This window comes from Phalangium opilio, unplaced genomic scaffold (genome assembly GCF_054372755.1).
Source record: "Phalangium opilio isolate 3A_F unplaced genomic scaffold, DU_Popi_V2 ptg000025l_1, whole genome shotgun sequence".
NCBI classification, from domain to species: Eukaryota; Metazoa; Arthropoda; class Arachnida; order Opiliones; family Phalangiidae; genus Phalangium; species Phalangium opilio.
In genome coordinates this window covers 112,470-135,166 of record NW_028324156.1, presented here as the reverse complement: position 1 = coordinate 135,166, position 22,697 = coordinate 112,470, and the positions used below count along the sequence as shown (strand labels likewise).

General features: G+C 35.9%; 5 protein-coding genes across 9 annotated transcripts; 3 read left to right on the top strand and 2 right to left on the bottom strand.

The window, feature by feature from the left end:
• Positions 1-68: 68 nt before the first annotated feature.
• On the top strand, positions 69-4,322 carry LOC149691555 (adiponectin receptor protein-like). Of its 5 annotated transcripts, none has more exons than XM_089868874.1 (8): positions 70-437; positions 506-720; positions 956-1,054; positions 1,154-1,304; positions 1,419-1,599; positions 2,328-2,515; positions 2,588-2,781; positions 3,231-4,322. In XM_089868874.1, the coding sequence occupies exons 2-8, from the start codon at positions 529-531 to the stop codon at positions 3,366-3,368; spliced, it is 1,143 nt and encodes a 380-aa protein (XP_089725000.1). In that variant the 5' UTR covers positions 70-437; positions 506-528; the 3' UTR covers positions 3,369-4,322. The 5 variants fall into 5 exon arrangements, with proteins under 5 accessions (XP_089725001.1, XP_089725000.1, XP_089724999.1 ...); XM_089868873.1 differs by having other exon boundaries at positions 503-720; XM_089868871.1 differs by having other exon boundaries at positions 70-441.
• A 1,509-nt stretch (positions 4,323-5,831) lies between these two features.
• LOC149691554 (N-acyl-phosphatidylethanolamine-hydrolyzing phospholipase D-like) lies at positions 5,832-9,971 on the bottom strand. The gene is made up of 6 exons (XM_089868870.1): positions 9,774-9,971; positions 8,819-9,406; positions 8,453-8,754; positions 8,035-8,373; positions 7,853-7,967; positions 5,832-7,285 (listed from the first exon to the last, which is right to left on the bottom strand). The coding sequence occupies exons 1-6, from the start codon at positions 9,954-9,956 to the stop codon at positions 7,091-7,093; spliced, it is 1,722 nt and encodes a 573-aa protein (XP_089724996.1). The 5' UTR covers positions 9,957-9,971; the 3' UTR covers positions 5,832-7,090.
• Positions 9,972-10,020: 49 nt separating this feature from the next.
• Positions 10,021-12,237, top strand: LOC149691553 (neurotrophin 1-like). The gene is made up of 4 exons (XM_089868877.1): positions 10,021-10,492; positions 10,622-11,040; positions 11,353-11,607; positions 12,021-12,237. Exons 2-4 carry the CDS (start codon positions 10,709-10,711, stop codon positions 12,205-12,207), a joined length of 774 nt encoding a protein of 257 aa, XP_089725003.1. The 5' UTR covers positions 10,021-10,492; positions 10,622-10,708; the 3' UTR covers positions 12,208-12,237.
• Positions 12,238-12,782: 545 nt separating this feature from the next.
• Positions 12,783-19,560, bottom strand: MAN1 (LEM domain-containing inner nuclear membrane protein MAN1). The gene is made up of 13 exons (XM_089868869.1): positions 19,441-19,560; positions 18,344-19,196; positions 18,055-18,270; positions 17,162-17,196; positions 17,005-17,086; positions 16,775-16,937; positions 16,574-16,704; positions 16,289-16,493; positions 15,571-15,712; positions 15,383-15,507; positions 15,203-15,308; positions 15,039-15,117; positions 12,783-14,248 (listed from the first exon to the last, which is right to left on the bottom strand). Exons 2-13 carry the CDS (start codon positions 19,122-19,124, stop codon positions 14,091-14,093), a joined length of 2,223 nt encoding a protein of 740 aa, XP_089724995.1. The 5' UTR covers positions 19,125-19,196; positions 19,441-19,560; the 3' UTR covers positions 12,783-14,090.
• Positions 19,561-20,533: 973 nt separating this feature from the next.
• LOC149691551 (uncharacterized) lies at positions 20,534-22,466 on the top strand. The gene is made up of 4 exons (XM_089868868.1): positions 20,534-20,674; positions 20,972-21,055; positions 21,138-21,174; positions 21,245-22,466. Exons 2-4 carry the CDS (start codon positions 21,006-21,008, stop codon positions 21,560-21,562), a joined length of 405 nt encoding a protein of 134 aa, XP_089724994.1. The 5' UTR covers positions 20,534-20,674; positions 20,972-21,005; the 3' UTR covers positions 21,563-22,466.
• Positions 22,467-22,697: the final 231 nt, after the last annotated feature.

Genomic DNA, 22,697 nt, shown 5'->3' with positions numbered 1-22,697 from the left:
GTCTAGCCCCTTTATCCCCCCGTTTTCGACCAATCAAAAGCTAGCTGTTGTTGTATACATACATAGGCCAAAAGGAAAGTAATCATTTTCAGGCCCTGTGCCCTGTGGGGGGGTTACTGATTGTTGTGTTTGTCGAGATTTACTTCTTGTTGTAATAAAACGGATAAAAATTTATTACTTTACAAGGTCGCTCGCCCCGGGGGTGATCATTTTTGATTATACCCTATTCATTTCCAGTTTTCCTTCAATCAGTATTTCCTTGAGTAATATCTTCCTTTAGATAATAACTATTGTGGGAACGTATTATAGGCTTAGCTCTTAGCTCATTTCATCAGAATAACAACGTCACGGATGTAGCATCTTTTCCCCCTTCCCTACCATACTTTTTTTTATCAAATAAATAATATATTGTCCTTTATAATCGAAATCTTCAAGTGGTAGGTGCGTTAAAATATATAAAATTCGAACCTTAACTTTGAAAAGTAAAGCCTAAAAACATTAGCAGAAACTCGGTCTTTTCCAATCAAAATGAGTTTTGCTGAAAATGTTGTCGAGTCGGAAACGATGTTAAGAGAACGGCATCGCAGTATACCGTGTCCCGAACTCGATAATCTCGATTTTCCAACTTCAACTAGTTTTCTAGATGAAGATAGTACCTTCAGTGATACAAATTACGTTCCACCGTGTACGCCAGAGGAAGATACCCTTTTGGAAGATCATGTAAGAGATTTCCTTCCATGTTCGGCCTCCTTTATGATATATCATTTTAACCGAACTATCTTTTTAAAAATCTGTAGTAGGTTTAGGATTTGTAAGTTAATCAATTTTATAAAAATACCAGACTTAGGAAATTAAGTATTGGGTAGTTGGATAGTTGTTAAGCGAAAACTTTAATGAAAAAAGTCCCTTAACGGGAAATGTTGGTTAATTTGTTCTTGTTCCTGAATGGCAAAAGGTTAATGATGACGACGATGACCTTTCAATGTCACTACCAGCGAGAGCGGCTGAACAAGCGGAACAGCTAGTTAGAAAAGTTTGGGAGGAGGCTTGGAAGGTTTTTCTTTAAAGTTCCAAAACATTTTTTTGCTAATTTATAAATGAATTAAGGCTTTAATTAGCTCTTCTTTATCTCTTTCTCTTCGATATCACGAAGGTCTGCCATTTTAGCAATCTGCCAAAATGGCTCCAAGACAATGATTTCCTACACTGGGGACACAGACCCCCTCTTCCCTCCTTCACAGCCTGCTTTCGCTCCATATTTAGAATTCATACCGAAACTGGAAACATTTGGACTCATCTTTTAGGTTCATACTGCCTTTTAAATTTGCAAGGGTTCACGCAGAATTGTTTGAACCCTGCTAAACTTTAAATTAAAAAATTGAATGCCCTTTTAAAACTATCTAATCTATCAATGTCAGGATGTTTGATGTTTATTGGAATGGCCATGTATTTTCTAACTCGCCCCAACTATGAAATCCAATGGCAAGAGAAAATGGTTTTTGCCATCTTTTTTGCCGGTGCCATTTTATGCTTGGGAATGTCTTTTACCTTCCATACTGTCCATTGTCACTCTGAGAAAGTTGGCAAACTTTTCAGCAAGTACGTTAACTGAAAGGAAAAGTTCAGATAACGTTATACGTTAAAAGAATGGACTTTTTCTAAATATAAAGGAAAAATAATATATTAAAACAAAAATGAATGATCTCTTATTATAAAATAATTAATTAGCATATAATTAGTCTTAAAAACAATCAAGGACTACTGCGCCGCCCGCCATTGGTTTAGAGGCGTCTGCTAAATCGAACCCCTTATCCCTCTCAGCCTGTGAGAATTCAACCAATCCTGTAGGGATAAGAGGTTCGGTTTAGCAGACACCTCTGAACCATCCGCCATTGGTTTAGAGTCGTCTGCTAAATCGAACCCCTTACCCTTTCAGCCTGTGAGAATTCAACCAATCTGTAGGGATAAGAGGTTCGGTTTAGCAGACGCCTCTGAACCATCCGCCATTGGTTGAGAGTCGTCTGCTAAATCGAACCCCTTACCCTTTCAGCCTGTGAGAATTCAACCAATCCTGTAGGGATAAGAGGTTCAAGTTAGCAGACGCCACTAAACCAACTAAACGATGGCGCAGTAGTTAGTCCTCAATTCTTTTTAAGACTAATTAAATGCAAATGATTTGTACTAATAAGAGATCATTTGTTTTCCCTTTTATATTCAGAAAAAGGCAGTTCAGTTCTTTTAAGATATAATGTTATGTTTAAATAAAATCCTGGGTAAAAACTAATTTAAATAATAACAAAAACTAAAAAAAAAAAAACACTTTTCAGACTAGATTATTGTGGAATTGCCTTATTGATAATTGGTTCCTTTGTACCTTGGCTTTATTACGGCTTTTATTGCGAATTCCAACCCAAATTGATCTATTTATCATTGGTCATATGCTTAGGAGCAGCGGCCATTATTGTATCTTTATGGGATAAATTTGGGGAGCCAAAATTCCGTTCCTTAAGAGCTGGTAATTAATTCAGCAAATTTAATCCGCTAAAAATCATTAAATTAAATGTTTTTCCATCACATTTTAATTCAGGAGTATTCATGGGATTTGGTTTAAGCGGAGTTATCCCTGCAGTCCATCATTTAATAAAAGAAGGCTGGCTACCTTCAATTTATCGCGCGTCATTAGGATGGCTTTTTCTAATGGCTGTTTTGTATATAGTCGGAGCTCTTTTCTACGCTATGAGAGTCCCTGAAAGATTCTTCCCGGGAAAATGCGATATTTGGGTAAAGAATGATTAAACCAGAAGTGAGATGAGACCAGCCAGAAGTACTGAGCTAACCAAATTCTTCACTTGGCGAAAGTGAATATTCTTGATAACACAAGAACGGTTGGCCCTCTGGTGGCGGTTTCTGAGTTTTCCCTTAAAAAAAACGTGAGACGCTCGCGGTGGTACTCGGCCGAACTAGATTCAACACAGGCGTCCGTATTCCGCGGCTGTAGGTTGAGGGGAAGGGGGTAAGAAATTTTTTTGGAACTCAGCCAATTTTTTTATGCCGCGCGATGGAAGCGGTGGCATAAAATCCTCAAATTTGTTCACTAATGCCAGGATCTATTACTGCCAATGCTAGAGCCCTTCACTTCTAGTCTCATCTCATCTCACTTCTGATTAAACCTAACCTAAACCCACTTTTAACTATTAAAACTAATTTCTAATTCTCTATTTCTACCTTAGTTCCATAGCCATCAAATATTCCATATTTTGGTTATTGCCGCTGCTTTTGTTCATTATCACGGTATAACGGAAATGGCTATGCATCGTCTAACAATTGGAGAATGTTCCGAAGACCCTTTAGCGAATGATTACGTCTGACACGTTCTGTTTTCGTCAAAAACGTGCCTCAAAAAGGAATAAAAAAACGACAATAAACACACACAAGTTGCCTAGAAATAAAAATTCAAAATTGCATTCTTTCAGAGAGGGGGGGGGAGGAAATTATTCAGTTCAGGGACTGACTGACTGACTGACCAGTGGACATTGTATGGGTCGGTTTAGGTTAGGGTTTTAAAAGAAAAGAAAAATAATATGCTAGTAATTAGGGTATTGAAAAAAATTAACAATATGTGTATGCAAAATTTTTAAACGGGGGGGGGGAAAGAAAATTAAAAATGTATGCAAAATTTTAAGGTGGGGAAATTAATTAATTAATTAATTAATGGAAAAGTGTATTTTGAATTAATTTAATTAGTTAGGGGGTGTGATACTGCGATAGAGGTACATAAAATTATTTCTAGTTATTCCAACGCATTATTAAAATAATATTAAATAACTTAGGGGGACTTTGAGAAACTTTCCGAGCATTTTTCTTTGTTTCCATTTTAAAAGGGGGATGAATAGAATTGAATTGAACTGAACTGAACAAATTTAATTAAAATTTCCCCTTAAAAGGTTTAAAATATCTCTCAAAAGTTAATTAAATATTTTAGATGTTAATTAATTTAATTTATTCTTTGGCATTGTTTGTTGTTAGTATTTGTCATATTTGACTATTTTTTCCTTTTTTTGAGAAATGTATAAAGAGACTCAAGAGTATTTCATAATTTTCATTTGTTTGTTTTTCTATCTAGCGCAAATTAATTTATTTAAAACAATATTATTTGTTAATTAATCAGGAAAGTGTCTTCCTATTAGTAATTAATTAATTAATTATAAACCAACCATCCATGATTGTAAATAGTTAAAAAGAAAAATTAAATTAACCGCCGAGAAAACGACCTCAAAATTAATTAAAACCCTAAAATAAAATTTGTTCGTTGGTTAAAAAATTATTTTTTTTTTTTAATTTAGTTTAACTGTGATACCGTGTCCCTATTTGATGCCTAAATAGTTTGGTAACGTAATCTTTTACTCACTAAAACGACTAATTATCTTTATCAAAAATGTAACAACATATCAATTATATAAAGGATGATAAAAAAGAAACGTCAAAAAACAAACCTTGGAATCTTTCTCAAGGGTTGTTGAGTTAAAAATGCGGCTGATTAAAAAAAAAAAAAAAGGACCACTAGGCCTAGAAAACTATAAATATTTTATAGTGTAAGAAGAGATAATATAGATATTCCTTATCCCCCAACAGATATCATTTTTTTTTAAGTGTTTTTCCCTTTTTTTTGTTGCTATTTTTGGGTGTTAGTAATATTCTTCTTACGTTGATTAAAATCTATATTGAAATAAAACAAAATATATAATTTTATGTACCATTGTTGTTTATCAATTAAAATCATTTAAAAAGGGAGTATATTGATTCGTTTGTTTCAACACATTTTTGATAGTGGTGTACGCATAGACATTATAACACTATCGCTATGGGTGTACGTGCGAATCCTGATTTTTAGATTGCTAGTCCAAGTCACTTGTAGAGTCCAATTTCTCAGTACAATCGCGAGTCCTAAGACCTGTTCTTAATGAGTCCCAATTTAAAAATGATCCCACTTCCCACTATTTATATAAATCAAATTCCTGACTGACTGACTGACTGATAATCAACGCCCAGCCCAAACAGCTTGCTCTGTAAGGTTGAAAATTCGCATTAACGTTACTCATAAGTAGTATTCGCGTACTAAGAAAGATTTTTCCAATCCGCCGCCATCTTAAGAAATGGCGCCCAGAAATGTAAAAAAAATCTTCTCTATGCAACAAAGTTCGCGCGTTTCAACCGATTTCGCAAATATTTAGTACACTGGTTTCCTTTAACCTATAGACGGGATGAATGGTCTTTTGGGTTCGATTTGTTGCCATCTTTTTAAATGGCGGCCAAAAACTTAAAAACCCTTCTTTAAGGAATAATGTCCGCGTGAAAAGTAATAAAAAAAATGCATCCCGACGGGCTGACGGGCAACGCCGAGTGCCTTCGCTCCTATAGGGTGTTACAAAAATATTAGTCATCAGTAAAATCTACCCATTCTTCATATCATTTTCATGGAAGTTCTTATTACACGCGAGCGACGCCGCGGGTAACAGCTAGTTACTAATAATTAGTAACTTATTAACAATACATATCTTAGCCTTTGCTAGAGTTGTGTAGGACAGTCTGTACAGACTGACAAGCGACCGGGACCATGAAATGTAATGCGTATCGCACATGACAACTAAAGTCTAAAGTTAAAGTCCGTTCCCTGGCGAAGTAGAAACGGACTCAGACTCGCCGTTGTTGCCCTTGGAGTCATTAGAGGACACGCAAACGGGTTCAATGTCAGTCGGGACTCGGACTCAAGTCCTCGCGCGGTTCTAATAAAAATATTTTTTTTTTTTTCCAAGATTAGAACGTTTGTCACATAATGATGATAAATTTATTTATTTACGTAACGTTCATTAAATATTTTATTCAATCAATAGAGGTGTGTGTTCAATACTCATTGGCTTATATAAAATTTGTTAATTCATCAGCTTATTTGTTATACATTGCAACAATAAGAGCTTTTAAGCCTAAACAACAACTAAATATGGCATGTCATTGGTACATCTTTGGGGGGGGGGGGGGTTAATTTAATTAGCCTTATTCCTTATCAGCGCCATCTACCCATAGCGGTGACTTTGAGAACTACTGTAAGCGGCAAGCCAATCAGATGTCGCTAAAATCTGGTGACGTCACTGACTGGCACTCTCGGGTCTTACCAAAAATGACGTCACCAGATTTTAGCGACATCTGATTGGCTTGCCGCTTACAGTAGTTCTCAAAGTCACCGCTATGGGTAGATGGCGCTGACCAGGAATAAGGCTAATTAGGACGATAATAAATTGACTAGGAGTGATTTGCGACTAGAAAAAAAACACAAAATGTGACTGAGGTTAATACAGTTGACTAGAAGCGTAGCGTAGCTGCGGCGGATTCTTTTTTCATAAAATATATAATAAGGCACCGAAAAATCACGTTTTGCTAAATATTAAATATTAAAATTTGCTTAAAGATTAAAGATTAAAGTGCATCCCCGATCATAATTAATTAAGTTTAAGTTTCCTAAAGCCATATTAATTTTGATCACTAACTCCGACTCCGAGAGAAACAAATATTTAGCGCGGAATTAAAGGAGGAATTCCTTAAAATTATAATAAATCCCCTAAAAATTCAGGAAAATAACCCCAACCCTTTCAACAATCAACATTCCTCGTAAATTTACAAATTAAAACGACTATTTATAATTAATAACAGACTCAGAGGGAGGAATTTTAAATCTTAGAAATTAGGTTTTTCTCGATTAAAATGATTAAAATATTCGCGATAATTAAAACCTATTTAAACATTTTGTCATTTTGTCTTTTTACCATCCAACCTTATTTGTTTTTAACGGTTGTTAAATAAAAAAACATCTCTTTAACACCTTGTATTTGTATTTCAAGTGTTTTTCTCGAGTCTATAATCCGACAAAAAAAAAAAGTTGTAAAAAGAGGGCGGCAATAAACTAAATAAGGGTTTTTCATTTTAAAATTAATGATTAAAATTTAATTATTAAACCCAGTTTTTTTATTTTAATACTGTCGCACCCTCCTTATTAAATTAATTAAATTTCATCCCAATATAGCTAATATAATATTAATCATTTTTCTGGTGTTTTTCTAATAGGTTCGTTTGATGTTAGACTAAGACTAGAATTAGACACCACGGGTCCGTTATTGTTTTCAATAACTCCGAGTAATTTTGTTTCTCCGTGGTTTAGGGTAAAGAAATGATTAATAGGGATTCCGGCGTCATCCAAGGCTTCTCTTAGTTTGATCGGTGGTTCCAAGTAATACTAAGAGTTAATTTTCATAATTAAAATAATATATTTAACGACCTTGAGGGCTCATATGAAGACTGGAAAACGTGGATAAAGGATTTTTTTTTAATATTACAGGGTTCGTACAAAATTTTTGGAATGAAATTCCCTGACGTTTCCAGGTTTTCCCTGACAAAATTCCACAAATTTCCCTGACCATTTTCAATAATGTACATGGCGAACATATATGAAAACCAATCTAAATTCACTAGAGTAATTTTTGCACGAATTATTGTTGTAAATAACTAGAGCGAGCGAAGCGAGCTCCGCAAATTTTGGGCTCTGCTCAGGTCTCAGAAGGTCACCCTACTGTTACCCAGACTTAAATTTCCCTCCAATAAATTTTTCCCTGACATTTCCCTGACTTTTAAGGTCCATTTTTAATTTCCTTGACTTTTCCCTGATATTTTAGGCCCATTTTCAACTTCCCTGACTTTTCCAGGTTTTCCAGGTCGTGTACGAACCCTGTGTTAAGTGCAGGTTCGAATTTTCCACGTATTCCATGAACCCTGAGGAAGTAAAGTCCAAAGAAGACGTAATTACCTCATTGGCCAATGCAAAAGTACCCCAGTGTATAGCTAGAGAGCGTTTACTCCTAACATCTAGATGTATTTTTACAGCATCTTCGGGATTAACATGGGCATATTTCATGAACCATCTAAAAACAGCAATGTTTAAGCTTGGTTGGCAAGGCGTCATTCGTTCTTCATTGACTTAGAATGTACCTGGGTTCATAGGCTCCAATAGGAATGGCTGATAGGTCAAAGGGGCCAAACATTCTCCCTATTTGTTTAAAGGCATCGCAATAACCGGTATCTCCAGCGAAGAAAAACTTATATCTAGGGCCAATAACGCACCAACTACCCCAAAGCACTTTATTATCATCATTCATGGTACGTTTGCACCAATGTTGCGCCGGTGTAAAAACTACGCAAACATCAGTGGGTATATCTGGGACCAAACTTTCCTCCCACCAATCTAATTCTATGACGTTTTCGACACTAAGTTGTCGAAGCCAATTTGTTAAGCCACAGGGAACGTACCATCTTAGTTCAGCTCCAAATCTGAATGAAACGTCATTTTTAAAATTTGTTTTTGAATGTTCAATGTTGAACACTTCAATGGAGATAAAAGAAGTCTTACCGAGCATTGAGCAAGGTGACACTGTTTAGATCAAGATGATCATAATGAGTGTGACTAATTAAAACAGCGTTTATGTGTGGGAGTTCGTTAACGGTGCAAGGAGGCTCTCTGTATCTTTTAGGGCCAACCATTTGACTAGGGGAGGCTCTGTCACTGAACATAGGGTCAGTTATCATGGTAACTCCGTCAAACTGTATTAAAGCAGTCGCGTGTCCGAGCCACGTAACTCTTATACCATCACTAGGAGGTTTGGCTAACAGGTCAAAATCGGGTTTTACAATAGGTAAAGCTTTATCTAGTTCCTATTAATCGTGATACCAAATATTAATCTCCATATATATGGGGATTAGGCCTAAGAAAACATACCACTTTGGTTGGTAGGTTGCTTTTACTTCTGGACAAGCCAAATTTCAAGAGACTCGTAAAAGAATTTTGTTTCCAAGTAGGCCAAGGATTTTGAAAGCGGCCATCTATACATAATGATCTTTGCAGATCTGATTTGGGATCGTAGCCTGGATGAACTACAGAGTCCCGTTTGCAAACTGGAGATGATTCGCCATCATTGCCGAAAGAAGATGCCTGATCACTTTGATATGACCCAATTAAACTGGCCCTGGATGATAAATCGCTGACACTTCTTGGCAAATATCGAGAGTTCAATTCGCGATCGACGCTTCTGACTGGTACATCAGCGTGTTCACTGTCAAAAGTAAACTTATCTTTCCCCGATGAACAGATCAGGGAACTTCTTCTGACAATCTTTCTGTCAGTGATGCTAGACCTCTCAGAGTTGGAATCATTCTTTTCAGTTTGGTTTTCATTCGTTTCGAGAGTAGGGGTGATGTTGCCGTTACATTTGTTGTCTTTCTTTTCACTCCTACCTTTTAGGTCGAAGGATAGCTTCTTGGTTATCACTCCAGACATGGTGAGGTTTCTAACATGTTTTTCCCATAACTAAATCGTAGAAATAATCTTAGAGGAGTAAAATTGTAACGCAAAAGAGAGCAAATATAGTAGTTTTCCAAGGTTAGTTAATAGTTAAGATAATGCTTATCTAATCATTCTATTATTGCGTTAGTTTATTCAATTCAAGGCTTAATAACTTAACTAAACAGAGATAAGTCTAATCAATTAGCCAAGGCTTAGCTTCAAAAATACCAAATTTCCAAAACGCCCGAGGCTATACTCTATAGAGTCTATGCCCAAGCGTTTTAAACAATTCTACGCTTTAATTAAATAAATTATATATATAACTAGCTGTTATTAACAAGCCCAGCATTTAATTAAATTAATTAAAATCATCAAAACTAATTTGACTCACCAGAAAAACACGAACAAACCCTTCATTCCCTAACCCTAAAAATCCGAAAATCTTTGCGCGCATGATAAAAGAAGTTGCTATGACGCATGCGCATACCGGTATCACGTGGGATGCAAATTGGCGACGCGGTAATTTTAAACAGGCAAAAACAATGACCGAAGTTATTAAACGCCACAAAATCATCAATCATATTTATCGCGAGGTTCAATATCGTCTTGGCCATTGAACTAGACAATTTAATGCCAAATTACATTAGTAAATGACGTAAAATGGTTCTGAATTCCGCGAAAAACATTGATTCTAAAACTCAGCATTTTTAAGCTAGTACTTTTCTATAGTGTGTTACCACGAACTTTGTAGTGACGTCACATGCTCTTATCTCTTACCTTATTTTCAGGCGACCATATTGGCAGTCGCGAGACGTCGTCAGGTTGGGCAATACAAATTCGGGACCCAATATTGACGTCACAGTTTTTCCCCCCTAGCTTCGTGGTAGCACACTATATATTCATTCACATCACGTAGGAAGATCAAAATAATTAGCTACACAAGTAGGAAAAAAGGCAAGTTTTATGTCGAACCCAAAATAAAATTACTCAAGAGATAACGTAAGTGGGGGCGCAACCTTAATGCAATCACTAACAATTGTCGCTAAAAGAAAAGAAAGTCAAAGACACCTAGAGTTAAACAAGAAATTTTTCTGTTAATTTGCGGATAAGGTAATTTATAAAACAATGCTAGGAGTGGAAGACTCTTTCCGCCTCCTTAACCCTAAATAATTAGGCTTCGTTCAACTTCAAAATAACAAGATAGAAATGAAAGATAATGCCCTTTTTCTCGACAAATAGGTGAAGGATGTCTTGGATAGGCTATAAAAACTTTGAAAGTGAAATAATTTACGACAGATTCGAGTCATAAGTCTTTGCCGCGACAACATGGATTCACACTCTTGGGCTGTTATTTTGGGGCTAATTTTTAGCGCGTTTTTCGGTTATATTAAAACAACGTCCGATCATGGCAATCATGGAACATCGCGAAGTTCGCAGTCTCAAACAAAAAGACACGTTTTTGTACCAGTACCAGGATACAGAGGCGATTACTTCCATCATTACGGTGGTAAGGAATTGCCATTTTTGCCAATCCCACCACCACCGTCGCAACACGTTATACATTCGGTCAAAACGTCAGACTCGAAACTGTTCAACAAAGGAAGACCAACTTGCGCGAATGACTTTGAGTATTGCACTCTAGACCAGGATTACCCTTTGTAAGTAAAAGCAGGAATACATAGCGGCTAATAGGAATCATTGTGTAATAATTTTCTCAGGGTGGATTTTGGGGGAAGACCTAGACTAATTATTATGTGAGGAATTTTACCTCGCGAATAATCTATCTCGCAGCGCGTTGAACTTGCGCAAGCGCCTTGCTACCAACCAATGAAATTACAGTTAGAAAGACGTCAGAATTAAGACTTTCTCAAGCCCGGCCCAAAAAACCCGCATAGAAAAAAACCCGTTAGAGATACGGGGCCACAATGTTTCCTATTAGCTGCCAAAATAAATCCACAAAACTTTTACAGAGCCGTGGTCCAGGACATTGTTGCCAGATACTACGTGGACACTATCGTTCTATACGACCTTTTATATGGTCGGTCAAGTAGAGATCCTAACCTACTAGAAAACATCACGCGTTTTAACGACCCTAGAGGCGACTTCATTTGCGCTAGTGGTTCAAATTCCCTCAAAATCGGATGGGCTAAAACCATTTTCGGACACTGGGTTGCTGTTATCAACACCGAGCGTTTTAAACAAATAACGAGAGTCGAATTTTGCAAGTAAGTCGTAGTAAAATTTCAACTTAAGCGTGTAGTAAAATAAAAGGTAACTTTGTACTGCCTTCACCTTTGTCTTTGGTGCACCCTTAATATGATAAAACATACGTTCATAAGATATGTTCCATAAGTTTGTCACTGGTTACTGATAGCTTGTCATGAAGTGACGTAGGTCATAGATTCGAGGTAAAGCGACGCCTGGTGATGCGCTGTCAAAAGCTTAGTACAAAATAAATAGAAAGATGAACTGCAAAACCGCATCTACGCAATTCTCGCTTGTCGTTGTAGAACTAGCTCGTGCTGTAAGTCTCTCAGTAGCATTACGAAGTATAATTAATGTCATTCTTATGGTAGGAACACATCTTATAAACTTATGGTACAATCATAAAAAATATGTATTTTTTTTTTTTAATTAGAAATCCCAACGGAGCGTGTAATTACGTTCCCTATTGTTCAAAGTCAAGCTGCAAACAAAGGTTTTCGGTTACCCGTCTTTTGACAGTTGACCCAACACGACCGGATCTTAAACCCAGTATAGAAACATTCGCTTTCCCTACAACTTGTGCTTGTTTCGTAGAAAATTTAAATCGCGAAGATTTGTAGTTTCTATAACAGAAGTAAATATTTACTTCCGCAGTTATCTATTGTTTTTTAAATTTTAATAAATATTTAACTCGTTTCCACCCAAGATAGGCTAGGATGTAATATTTAACCAAGAAGTGATATCCTGTTTATTAGGGAGAAGGTATAAAATCGCCACATTTCTAGCTTTATCTCCAGTCCAAACATTACGTAGGTCTCTAGTTAATCCCCGCCGCCTCTAAATTACAACCAGCATCTCATTGGTTCTTGAAAACTCACGTCAGCGCGACGCGAATGATGAAAATTACAGTCATATTTTCCGACTGAGGAGAGGCGAAATAGCCCGGGGCCTCCTTTAACGTCCCCCCCCCTTGTATTTTGAAAGGGGGACTGGGACTATGGCGAGCGAGAATACTTAGGCACATTTTATACCTTCCCCCTAATAAACTAGATATCGCTTCTTGTAGGGTGTAATATTTAACTCTAAAACACCATTTTAAATAGAAAAAAAACCTTCCATTCTAAGCCTGCAAACTCCCCCTCCCCCCGCCACAATCCTCTTTTATTTTTTTGAAGAATATAATTTAATTCTAAAAATTATTAAAGCGTGAATTTTATTCTTAAAATTTTTTTCTTTAAAAACATGAATTATTTTATCTTTATTTTTTTTTCCTTCTAGTATTTGTTTGTTTGTTTTTTCTTGTTTTTTTTGTTTCAAAAATGAGAAAATGATTTTGTTGTTGTTGTTATTAGTTTTTATATCTTGTTTTTGTTTGTTTGTTTGTTTGTTTGTAACTTAAATGGAAAAAAAAAAATACACAAAAACATCCACGAAAATTAAAATATTAAAAAAAAAAAAAAACAAAAAACGATATTTATAATTTCATTTCATTTCATCCTTTTTTTAATTCGCGATTTTTATTTGAAGAGGGTCAAGGGAAGGAGGAGGAGGGAGGGGCGGGGGTGGTCGAAAAAACAATTAATTAAGATCATAATAATTAATCAATTAATTACTTAACAAAAATACTTTTTTTAAACTGTATCGTAACGTAAAAGAGACGCTATATAATAAGCCACGATATTTATATACACAATTTATTATTTAGAAAAAAAGGGGCGGGGCGGGGGCGTGGAAACGATGAAGGGGACGCGAAATATACGATAATATAATTAATTTTAATTTTTTTTTCCAAACCTTCTGCGTTCGTTAATAATTTTAATTTTTATTTAAATTTTTTTGTATTTTTTTTTTGTTTGGCACATTCTAAGTGTTGTTGTTGTTGTTGTTGTTTATTACCTCCGATTAACGTTTATTATCATGCCGTTTTTAGTGTATTTTTTTTTCAGAAAATAAAATTTTATTTTTTAAATTTGTTTTGTATTTTTTTTTAAGAGGTTTTTTAAATCACAATTAAATTTACGTCGAACCTGACGTAAATTTAAAATTTCTTAAAAGAAAAAAAAGGGGCGGGGAAAGGGGGCGGTGTTATAGGGCGGGAAAGGGGGCGGTGTTATAGGGCTTGTATATTATTTGTTTGTTTGTTTATTTATTTGTTTTTGAGGTTTGAAGAGAATGGAAAAAAATATTCATAAAAAAGAACAAATAATAATAATAATAAACTAGGGGAAAAAATATTTATAAAAAACCAAATAAAAATGTTTCAAATAATTTTTTTTTTTTTTTGTAAAAAGGATTAAGAAGATGCGATAAGGAAAAAAGGGGGCGGGGCTAAACATTGTTTTTGTTTTTATTAAATTTCTTTTTTTTCTTCATCAATTCTTTCATTGTTTATGTTTAGTTTGAAAAAATCAAGTTAAGACTACTTTGACGCGTGTTGGGGGAGGGGTGGGATTGGGAAGGAGCCGGGACAGGGACAGGGATAGGGACATCTCTCAAATTTTACTTAAGTATGCTCTAACATACTAGACGAAGAATTTTGAGGGTTTTGCAAAGAAAGACGCAAGGAGTTTGACGGTTTTAACGTCGTAGTACTGTATTTAGAATCAGGGAAACGTTCGTGATAACGTTCCAACCTCAGGTACTTGACAGTTACCAGTTTGCCTTAAGTAAAGAGAGACGAGAGAAATAAGAAGAAACTTTTGTTTTAAATTTTGTTTCAAACAAAAAAAAACTTTTTTAAATTATGATATTAAAAATAGGACTCGGGAAAAATTAATGGGACTCGGAACAACGCGTCGGGACGCGGAAAAATTTATAGGGACGCGGAAAAACGCGTCGGGACGCGGAAAAATTTATAGGGACGCGGAAAAACGCGTCGGGACGCGGAAAAATTTATAGGGACGCGGAAAAACGCGTCGGGACGCGGAAAAATTTATAGGGACTCGGAAAAACGCGTCGGGACGCGGAAAAACTTATCGGGACTCGGAAAAACTTACAGGGACTCGGAAAAACTTACAGGGACTCGGAAAAACTTACAGGGACTCGGAAAAACTTACAGGGACTCGGAAAAACTTACAGGGACTCGGAAAAACGTGTCGGGACTCGGAAAAACGTATAGGGATTCGAAAAAACGTGTCGGGATTCGAAAAAACGTGTCGGGATTCGAAAAAACGTGTCGGGACTCGGAAAAACTTACAGGGACTCGGAAAACCTTACAGGGACGCGGAAAAACTTATAGGGACGCGGAAAAACTTATAGGGACGCGGAAAAACTTATAGGGACTCGGAAAAACTTATAGGGACTCGGAAAAATGTGTCGGGACTCGGAAAAACGGTTCCCCCCAACGGTTGATTTTCCCCAAACAAAAAACAACTTCTATGGACGTAAAAACGCATTTTTCCGTTGAATTCCAACAATGAATACTTAAAAATAAAAAACCCTTATACTTTACCATCAAACCACCATCCATGAAGGGCTTTGTAGGCTTGACCCGCAGCTTCCGAGCTATTGCACTTCATAAAAACACAGCCCTGTTCCAAAGAAACATTTTGTATCTTTTACATAAAACCAAAATGGTGGTGGTTCCCTAAACTAAAGTTGCTCTTTATGATTTACTTCTTTAGATGGTTCATCAATATGAATATGAACTATTCCATTATTCCCTTCACATTTTTCCAAAATCGCGTCTCTTACGCTCATTGGCCAATCTTCCTCGCATTCCCTAATTAATTGTTAAAAGCTATTCTTTAATTTAAATGAACAAATTAAAGAACATTAATTAGTATAATTACTTACACTTCAGGATCAAACATATTCCTTATCTTAAGACAAGGAGTTGGACTGAAGGGTAGAGCATTGTTCCTCGAACCGGAATTCTCAAAAGCTTGCCCTTGCCATGTTTTCCCTCTTCTTTTGAACTCCTACGAATTAAGCAATTAATTAAATTAATGTCACTTAAGTACTTTATCATTAAAATTACTTACTTCAGGCGCTGAAGGTTGTAGCCATCTCCAGACGAGAAAATCCTCTCCCGCTACTCTCTGAGTTTCCGTTCGAATCCTGGATTCATTTTCTTTCACAAATTTAACCGCTTTATTCCAGAGTTCTTGCCAGTCATTGAAAGATCTAAAGTGATGGGTTGTTTTTTTTATTGTAATCGTTACAATATCAGGGGTGTGCGAGTACTCGTTAAGTTCGAGTACTCGGTTCGAGTATCGAGCCGAGTACTCGACTCGATACTCGATAACAACACATTGAGATACTCGAGACAGATTCGAGTAGCTTTTTAACATTTTAAATACTCAGACAAATACTCGAGTCCGAGGCTTACAACTATAGCAGACGATGAGTTCATGATCATTTATTTTGAAAATCAATTGTTCAATGTTTAATTGATCACTAACAATCTTTTTGAACTAGTTCGATATTAGATAATTGAACATCTTCGTTATTTTCAAGAAATTTACAAAATTGCTACTCGACAAGTCAATATTTGAGACTCGATAATTAGTACTCGAAAGAACCAAAATTTGACCACCTATCTAAATACTCGATACTCGAAAGTATTTTTGAGACTCGGCTCGATAGTTACTCGATAAGAAATTACTTTCGATACTCGGACTCGGCTCGAAACCGAAACAAACGGGACTCGCACACCACTGTACAATATACAAAAATAGGCGAAAATAGACATAAGTAGACCTTTGGGCAGGAGGAATGAGCGTGTCTCTGACATGGACAACGGGAATACAGGGTTCCATATCGGGATTTTTCTGGCAGGCATCGTGATGTTTCCATAAGGTTTCTGTGATTTTTTCAACTAATTCGTAAAGTTTTCGTTCGCGTTCCTTTTTTCTTTGATAGAAAAGTTTACCAACGTACGTTCCACCAACTATCAAAACAAATCCTAACCAAACAAAGTACCCTAATTTAATATCGCAAATACTCCCAGCCAGTACTAGTTCCGAGGCTTCAACGTAGACTAACCTATAACGATGATCAATGCTTGGGCAAAAACAAACTTAAAAGCTTGAGAAAAGCGACAAAAAAATGATTTGGACGAAGAAGTCGATTCCAAGGCACGAATTTCATCTGTGCTGTCGTCTTTCGTCAAAATCCTAAGGTAAAAGGAAGTGTTACCTGGTGTTGAATGTTTCAAAAAGGGTTATTTAATCAACGCGGACTGACTTGACTCCCCATTCAGGATGATTCTTGACTAAAATGACGCAATTAGCGAATGCCACGTCAGCGTCATCTTCCTCAATTCCCAGTTCATTTTGCAGAGCTAATTTTATTTCATTTATATTCATAGAACGTTCTTTTCTACTTCCATCCATACAATCAAATTTTCCTACGTAATATTACGAATTAATTAATTAGATAACTCGCTTCTAATTAATTCTTTCTAATTAAATTACCAGCAGCTACAGCCAATATTTCGTGTAGATGATGCGCGGCTTTTACAGCGACTAAAAGATCTTTCTTTTCAATGCAATTTATCTGCATAAATCAAATAAAATTAATTTATAAACTATATCCTTTAAAATTTTAATTAAAGAGTTCAAATTAACTGACTGTAGAAAAGCCTTTGCAAATGTGACTTGAAAAGCCTAAAAAAAGGTTGTTTTTGTAAATTGCCGATGTTTATATTTATAGTTTGATAAGATTTTAAGGAAAAGTTCGAGTAACATAACATTATAGCTTAAAAGAACTAACTACCTTTTTCTAAATATAAAAGGAATAACAAAACATTTAAAGAAAATTAAATAAGTGATCTCCTATTACAAAATAATTAGCATTTAATTAGTCTAAATGAGGACTACCGCGCCACCCGCCATTGGTTTAGTGGCGTCTGCTAAAAAGAACCCTTTACCCCTACGGGATTGGTTGAATTCTCACAGGCTATAGAAGTAAGGGGCGGGGTAAGAGGTTCGATTTAGCAGACGCCACTAAAGCAATGGCGGGTGGCGCAGTAGTCCACAAAATTGGTGCTAATTATTTTGTAATAAGAGATCATTTCCTTTTTTTTTTTTGGATATTTTTGCTTTTATATTTAGAAAAAGGCCATCCTTTTAAAGGAACTGCAAAGAAGGCATCGGCGGGTGGGTAAAAATTATTTGAAATACGTCACAGACATCACGTGATGCCAAGATACAAAGACTCCTCATGGAGTGGAACTGTACATCTAGTCCTTGTTTTTCGCAAGATTGCAGCGCCAATTCCATGAAGTGGTAGTTTTCGAAATGAAACGAACTAAGCTTCTTTGAACCACGCCTCTCCTTGGTCACGTGCCTCTGACGTATTTCAAATAATTTTTACCCACCCGCCGATGCCTTCTTTACAGTCCCTTTAAAGCAGACTTAGAAATAAGGATAATTTTTAAACTAGTCCTTGGGACCAGTGACCCCCCTAGTGTCCTAAATAATAAACTGGTCTCTTATGTTTGCTGTCCTTTTCCTTTAATTTACTTTTAAGAGATGATGAGATGTTTGCATCTTTTTGTTTTGCACCAAGATAAATCATCCCTAAGACGATGAAAAATATCAAGACAAATCCCAATAGAAGCCACGAAATGCACTGCGAATAATTAGTGGCGTTTCTTAAGTCATCAGCTGTGCGAAATTCTTTCTCATAGTTTGAATTTCTCAACTGGTTACTACCATTTAGAGAATGATTAAAATTCACTATAAAAAGCAGTATTAGAGATGAGAAAGGGCCGCTTTACATTTTAAAACCTATTTCTTAAGATTTATTTACATTTGGAGCTACGTTTATAAGGCAGGGTACGAAGGCTCTGTAAAAAGCTTGAAGTGGAAAACGTTTGAGGTTTAGCGGAACTTGGCAAACTATTCAGCCCGCTATTAAATTTATGACGATTAAGAGAGGATAATTCTACGTCGGAATAATCTTCCTCAAAGTTAGAGTCCACCAAACTATTAGTTCTACGACCACTCTGAGTGGGAAGTCTCGATCTTGTCAAACTTCCGGGAAAGCTAAGAACTTGTTCAATATTTTCAAAAGATTTGTTTCTCGATTCTTCGTAAAACGAGGATGATGCCGTAATTGAGGAGGAGGGGTTAGAAAAAGAGTGAGCTTCCGATGATCTCTTACCACTAGAGTAAGAATTAGTGGCGGTGGAATTTGGCGGTTTTGGTCTAACCGGGAGATCAATGGATAAAGGAGAAGCCGGTAAAGTACGGCGCCTTTGCGTTTTTTGTTTGTTTGAAAGGGAACTACTAGCCAGACTACTTATGCTTTCAGATTCACTTTCTTCCGAGCTAAAACCAAGTGTAGTTGATGCTTGAACTGAACCCCTCACGGGTGTAGACCTTCTGCGATTTTTCGTAGCATCTTTGCCAATACTCGAGCCCCTGCTGCTTGAATTGGACACCGTGCTTGATGGCTTGCTGTTAAGTAACTTCATAAGCTTCTTCTCGTAAAGAGAACGAGTTGTTTCGGTGATGGGTCCGGCTTTGAAGCCATTTGCTTCCAGACTTTTGCGCAGTTCCGCATCACTTAGCTTAGAGATGCTTTCCATCTTCTTGTACAGCTCGAGTCACCACCTCTCTCTCTCTCAACTCCTTTACGCTTAACTTTGAAGTATATTTCCCTATAAAATAATAATACTTCTAAATGACAATGTTAGGCCTACTAGGAATATCAGTCTCGGAGTCTAGACGCGAGGCTAGACAGACAGTTAAAAACTGATAAACGCTAAGCCTTGGCTTAAAAATTTCAGACGCGGCTTGCTTCCGCGATTCCCGCCGCCGAATAGGACATTTAAATTGCACAAATTTATTATTTATAGTCACAGGCTTATATTAGGGTGTATTTCGATTTAAAATATCACTAACCATGTTTGTAAGTAGCTCTAATTCTCTTTTAATTCGAATTAAATTTAATTATTCGATTCAAACCGTCGTATCGTTTCCTCCGAAGAAAGATAAAATACTTCAAAGTTCTCCAAGGCGGGGCTTTGATATGCAAATATATGTAAATTTATGCCAGCCATCCTGATTGGCTAAAATGGTTTAGACTTTGTAGGGACATGGCCAACTTAGATTACCGGTGGTAGAAGGCCTGCCAGCTTTACCCGAGCCCCATGTTAAAAAACGACTAGCAAAATCGCCCCTAGTTCCGACTTTCGCCGTTAGGTGCGCTACCAACCCAGTTTTCCTCATAATGCTTTTTATATGGGAAAAAAAATTCGGAAGTGGACTCGGTTTAAGAGCATTTTTAATATATTTACCGATTTTTTTCGTGGCGGATTTTAAATGAGAAGTCAAGTAAGTTCTAATTTATATTTTGAGACCTATAGATAGTTTTCACACATGGAGGATTCATACCATTTACACCAGGAGGCAGGGCTATCTGGCGGACAAAAACCCGTCTGCTTTTGTCCTCCAGATCGCCCGGCTTCCTGAATCCTGATGTAAATGGTATGAATCCTCCATGTGTGAAAACTATCTATTTCATAATTTTCCGTCCGTTATTTGACGAGTTATCAACATTCAAAGTTGGGGTTGTTTTAAAGGCGGAGAAATTAAATTTCTCGGAAAACCTAAGCCTTCGTCCAACGGCGCCACTAAATTTTAATGTAAACTTCCTTGAAGACCGAGGCTTAACTCTAAACGGCGCATTTCTCCGCCTTAAAAAAAACCCCAACTTTGAATGTTGATTACTCGTCAAATAACGGACGGAAAATTATGAAATATTGGTCTCAAAATATAGATTAGAACTTACTTGACTTCTCATTTAAATATATTAAAAATGCTCTTAAACCGAGTCCACTTCCGGATTTGTTTTCCCATAGAAAAAGCATTATGAGGAAATCTGGGTTGGTAGCGCACCTAACGGCGAAAGTCGGAACTAGGAACGATTTTGCTAGTCGTTTTTTTAACATGGGGCTCGGGTAAAGCTGGCAGGCCTTCTACCACCGGTAATCTAAGTTGGCCATGGTAGGGAAAAACAAGAGGGGGGAAAACATTTGGTCTAAAAAAATTTGGCCTTAGGCAGATTTTCTTTTGACTGATTGGCCTTAAGTTGTAAATTTAGATTAGTTTTGCACTTTATTATTTAATCCGGACGGTAAGTTAAATTTTGATTCTTTGCATGTTTGTTTAAATAAATATGGTATTCTCCGTCCGTCTTATTCCACGAATTTATGAATGAAATTTTTAATGATTCAATGTAAAAACCCGCGACAATTCCCCTTCAATGTCATTACCAAAGGGGGTTGCATGAATGAATACCCAAATTACCATGAAAAACTTACCTAACAACTTCGCCCACCGTCGAATCAGACGTTACTCGCTCGCATGGGGTGTGTATAAATAGTTTTAACATGATATAAACCAGCGCGTTCTTGTAATTTCTCATTCACAGAAAGCTTGCCTTTCCACCATCACATACCATCACAATGTTCCTGTCACTACTAATTATTGCCATAATAATCATTATAACACTAAGGTAACTAAAATAATCGCGTATTTAATTAATCATTTAATCCAAATTAAGTACTCAACAAATATTATTAATTAAATTTCCCTAGTGTTTTACTATTTTGTTACATGTTAAATCCATTTCACGTAAGTTCTAAAATAAATCAAAACTAATTAACTTAACGAGATATTTTAATAATTTAAATTATTACTCCAGCTGAGACAATTTGAGCAAACGGGCAACAATTACAAGGAACATCGTTCCAGAAAGAGCAGCAATAGCACTGAATCTAACGATGCGAGTACAAAATACTGCAGCGACGATAATAGCGCTGTAATAACCGTGTGCAATGGTTTTGGACCAAATGAAGAAAAGGAAAAAACAACGGATCACTATGATTCTGTTAGACACAATTCCAACTGTAACGGAAATTGCGTCAACCCTACTGCACCAACTGATAATAATAATATTGAGCTACACAATGTCGAACATCACAACGCTGAAACTCCTGCGGTAAATTCAACAGATGTCTAAAAACAACAAAAATCAATCAATATCATTTAAAACCCAAGTGCCTTAATCAAAATATCATCCCTAGATGTTCATCTTAATTATCTCTCTAACTAAAACTTAAAAAGTTTAATTAATTAATTTACAAATAATTTTTTAAAATATTTAACTCAAAAATAGTGATGATAGTTTAGCAATGTTTTTTTAAACGTTACGTTACGTTTGTTTGTCATTAGACAGCAGCTATATTTATAATGGGAGGAGGAATAGTATAAATACTTATAGTAAATATTTTTCAACCAGTTTCTTTAAAATTACGTGGTAATTAAGGTAATTTAGCTTTATTTTCTTAATAACGGTTTAATTAATATTTAATGTTGTAAATATTGACAGGGTATGATTTAATCCAATTACTTGTATTTAATTGCTCTCTTATTTTAATTAATATTTTTTCCCAAACCCTCTCTACCTCTTAGTGTACCTTCTTAATTAATTTTTAACATAGAAACTGTTTAATTAATTAATAATAATTAATATTAAAACCTAAATGAAAGAAAATAAGAATAATGATAAACTAAGAAGGAACAGAATCTCGTGTGCCTTTTTAACACTTTTTAAACAGTTTTTACATTCCACCATGTTGTTGTTGATGATGAGAGGATAATTAAAAGTGTAATTACTAATTTTTTATAACTATACAAAAAAAAAACCACGCTAAAAAATGGTTACAAAGAATGTACGCCACTATTTTACAATTAGTCCAATAGTTTTTGAGATAAAAATGTACTGTGTGTGTAAGAATATAAAATATTTTTTAAATTTTAGCATTTATGAATGTATTGTATTTTCTACAAATATAGAGAAGATATTTTGTAGCCATACTTGTGAAAAACGCAATAATAAAGAGTTATATTCTTTACAACGATAATGGCAAAATTTCTTTCATTTTTTCTTTCACTAAATCCATTTGAGCCACGTAATCATCAAATTTCTTATTTTAAAGCATAAGTCTATAAGATATGTTCCTTCCATAAGTTTGTCACTGGTAAGTTAACTGAGAGCTTGTCAAGAAGTGGTTGAAGTAGGCCATAGATTCGAGGTAAAGCGACGCCTGGTGAGCTAGCGCTGTCAAAGGCTTAGTAATGCAGACTAAATATGA